Genomic DNA, 3,466 nt, shown 5'->3' with positions numbered 1-3,466 from the left:
GTGTGTGTGTGTGTGTGTGTGTGTGTGTGTGTGTGTGTGTGTGTGTGTGTGTGTGTGTGTATATTCACACACACACACACACACACACACACACAGCCATTCAAAAGTTTGGGCTCAGCAAAACTTTTTTTTTTTTTTTTAAGAAATTAATTCTTTAATTCAGCAAGGATGTTAAATTGATCGAAAGTGACAATGATTATATTTATACTGTTACAAAATATTAGTTTTGAATAAATGCTGTTCTTGAACGTTCTATTCATCAGAGAATCCCCAAAAAATGTATCATGATTTCCACAAAAATATTAAGGAACACAACTATTTTCAACATATTAATAAGAAGGTAATAATATATATAATATTATTCTGTAATATTTTTCTATATTATAATAATAATAAATGTTTCTTGAGCATTAAATCAGCATATTAGAATGATCTCTGAAGGATCATGTGACACTGAAGACTCGAGTAATGGCTGCTAAAAATTCAGCTTTGCCACCACAGGAATTATGTTTTAAAATATATTCAGACAAAAAAACAATTATTTAAAAATGTTACTATTTTTTTCACAATATTACTTTTCATTTTTAATTAAATAAATGCAGCCTTGGTGAACATCAGAGACTTAATTAAAAATCTCACCAACCCCAAACTTTTGAACAGTAGTGTGTGTGTGAAATTTTATCAGACATGAAATATGGTTAAAGTTTTCAATTCAGGAAGCTAAACGAAACCTGAATGGTCTTATACATTTATCTGCTTCCCTCCACAGTATGTTCACTCAGCAGTCGCCACCTCAGTTTGCCCAGCAGGCCGGTAACAACATGTACAATGGTAACGGCATGAACCTCAACGTGTCCATGGCCACCAACTCAAGTAACATGGGCCAAATGGGCAACCAGATGAGCTTGAGCTCTATGAACTCTGGACCTGGGGGCAGCATGGCCAACATGGGCCCTGAACAGGTTAGACAAATACGCAGTCAGTTTCTGAGTCATGTGACACCTTTGTCTATTAAAAAAAAGTGTGAACGTTTATTGCCTTTTGGGAGCCCATGTGAGCTCCACTGTTCCCAACAGTCAACTAAACTAGATGGTTTAAAAGCCCAAGCTACTTTAAAAACCCATCTTTAGAGTGAAACTTCTTTTCAGCGCTGGTCAAACTCTAAAACTTTTGATCGCTAATGAAGCACATTTAAACTCCTCAGTGTTCCACCCAGGAGTTTAGTAGAAAGCGATGTGCCGTAGATTTATTGGATGCATTTATTTACTCAAACCATTAGAGATAGAATGTCTAATGGTCAGACTTTAAGTGTCTGAGGTCACCAAATAGCGTAGTTGAGTCTGCAACTAGCTCGTTAATAATGTACTCTAATTATCCTGGGTAATTTTGCAGATGAGAGGGATGATGCAGAACTAGGCATAATAGGACAGTGATGTGATTAGTTGCTGGCAATTAGTGCCCGTTTGAGGTGGATAAAGAGATCATGTATGCAGACATGACGGACTTTGAGTGCTAAATATCAGACGTGACGTCTATAAGTCAGCTAGGGTTTGACCAAACATGCCCGCACACACATTCCTGCACTCCCTGAACTCCCATCTAACTAAACATTAATATCCAATATTGTGGTTTAATCATATAAATAATAGTTTTAAGTGCATTTTTTGTTGCTTTTTACTGTGTGTGTGTGTGTGTGTGTGTGTGTGTATAAGTTATAAATATATATGTATATGTTTGGGGTTTTATTTTTATTTTGATTTGATTTTAAAAGAAATTAATATTTTATTCAGTAAGGGTGCATTAAATTGTTAAAAAGTGACAGTAAAGAGATTTATAATGTTCCAAAATATTCCTGTTTCAATAAATGCTAATCTTTTGAACTTTCTATTCAGCAAAACATTCTGAAAAAAAAAAAAAGATTTCCACAAAAATATGAATCAACTTATTTTAACATTGATAATAATCAAAAATGTTTCTTAAGCACCAAATCAGCATATTAGAATGATTTCTAAAGGATCATGTGACACTGAAAACTGGAGTAATACTGAAATGCTGATATAGCTTTAACATTCAAAATATATTAAAATAGACAAGTTATTTAAAATTGTAATAATATTTCACAATATTACTGTTTTTACTATATTTTTGATAAAATAAATGCAGGCTTGGTGAGCATGAGAAACTTCTTCCTAAAACATAAAAAAAATCTTACTGACCCCAAACTTTTTAATCCTTTAATATCTTTTCTTTTAAAATAGTTCTTTAATATATTCTTTAATATATTCATATATCTTAAGTGATGCACTCTCTCACCAGTTACATAGTAAAGTTTCATTAAATATTATGAATATTTAACCAAGTTGCATCAGTTTGATCGTGTGCACTTCATGTTTTTATAAGTCCATAGGCCGTTGAATTCTCAGTCTGCTGATTTATTCCCAAGATGTGTGTATAGTCACAAATCTTTTAATAATTTAGCATTTCGCCATTAGTGGAGGTTTAATTAATTATTACTCTCTGTTTCTTAGCTGTAATTATCTCTTCATGGCAACACAAAGTTTGGCATTACAACACATTTTAGTGAGGGGTACATGAAACTGGGTTACAAGAGCTTTTAAAAAGTACTTTACCTGTCATGATTTATTACAGTATTTCTTTGGCTCAGGGTCCACCCAGTCAGAGCTGCCGAAATATACAAATAATGTAAAGAAACTAAGAAAGAAGGAAACCTCTAGTTGCATGCAAAATAACATTCCACAAGCATATTCTCATATATTTCTGTTTTGTGTGTATATATTTAAATTTTTTTTTTTTTTTTTTTTTTTCAAAAATGGATGTGTAAAATGCGAAAAATGGACAGTGGCAAAAAAAGCCACATATTTAAGAAGCATATATGCAGTGAATACCACATGACAAATACAATAACACCACTTAATAACCCAGAAAACATTAAAACAGTAGTTCATATGATTTATTCATGCCATGATTCATGCTGGGATTGTTAATCTAAAAATGAAAAATGTCATTTACTCACCCTCATGTCATTCCAAACCCATAGGGTTTTGGTTAATTTTCGAAACACAAATGAAGATCATTTTTAATGGACCCTGAAAAGGTTTCTGTCCTTCCATTGAAAATCCAGGTAACCGAAACCTAGAAGATTCAAAATGGTTATAAAGGCATCATAAAGTGACTCCATATGAATCAAGCAGTTAAATCAGCTAAGCCTTTTGATGATCACTTTACAGGAACACCATTATTTTAGGTTTTCAGTTACATGTAAACAGTGATCAAAACTCACAGAGCACAGGACATTTAGTAAACACGGTTAAGCTCAAACATTTTTTTTTTTTTTTACCATATAACTCAATTATTGTTAATTAATATACTTTGTGAACGCTCTGGCATAAAAAACTACCTTAAATATTATTTCTGTGAAAAATGTGCTTCTATGGTTTTGAGTCTA

At 32.6% G+C, this 3,466-nt stretch overlaps 1 protein-coding gene across 1 annotated transcript in view; it reads left to right on the top strand.

Moving 5' to 3' along the window:
* LOC107657794 (nuclear receptor coactivator 2-like) overlaps positions 1-3,466 on the top strand; it is a 132,989-nt gene that overhangs the window by 127,760 nt on the left and 1,763 nt on the right. Inside the window, exon 19 of the mRNA XM_016446038.1 lies at positions 770-962. Within this exon, the coding sequence (XP_016301524.1) occupies positions 770-962 (193 nt within the window). The remainder of the gene's footprint in view (positions 1-769; positions 963-3,466) is intronic.

The sequence above is a fragment of the Sinocyclocheilus anshuiensis genome, unplaced genomic scaffold (assembly GCF_001515605.1).
Source record: "Sinocyclocheilus anshuiensis isolate Anshui unplaced genomic scaffold, SAMN03320099.WGS_v1.1 scaffold7, whole genome shotgun sequence".
Classification (NCBI taxonomy): domain Eukaryota; kingdom Metazoa; phylum Chordata; class Actinopteri; order Cypriniformes; family Cyprinidae; genus Sinocyclocheilus; species Sinocyclocheilus anshuiensis.
The sequence above is the reverse complement of the archived record's forward strand: the minus strand, read 5'-3'. Positions and strand labels throughout refer to the sequence as shown.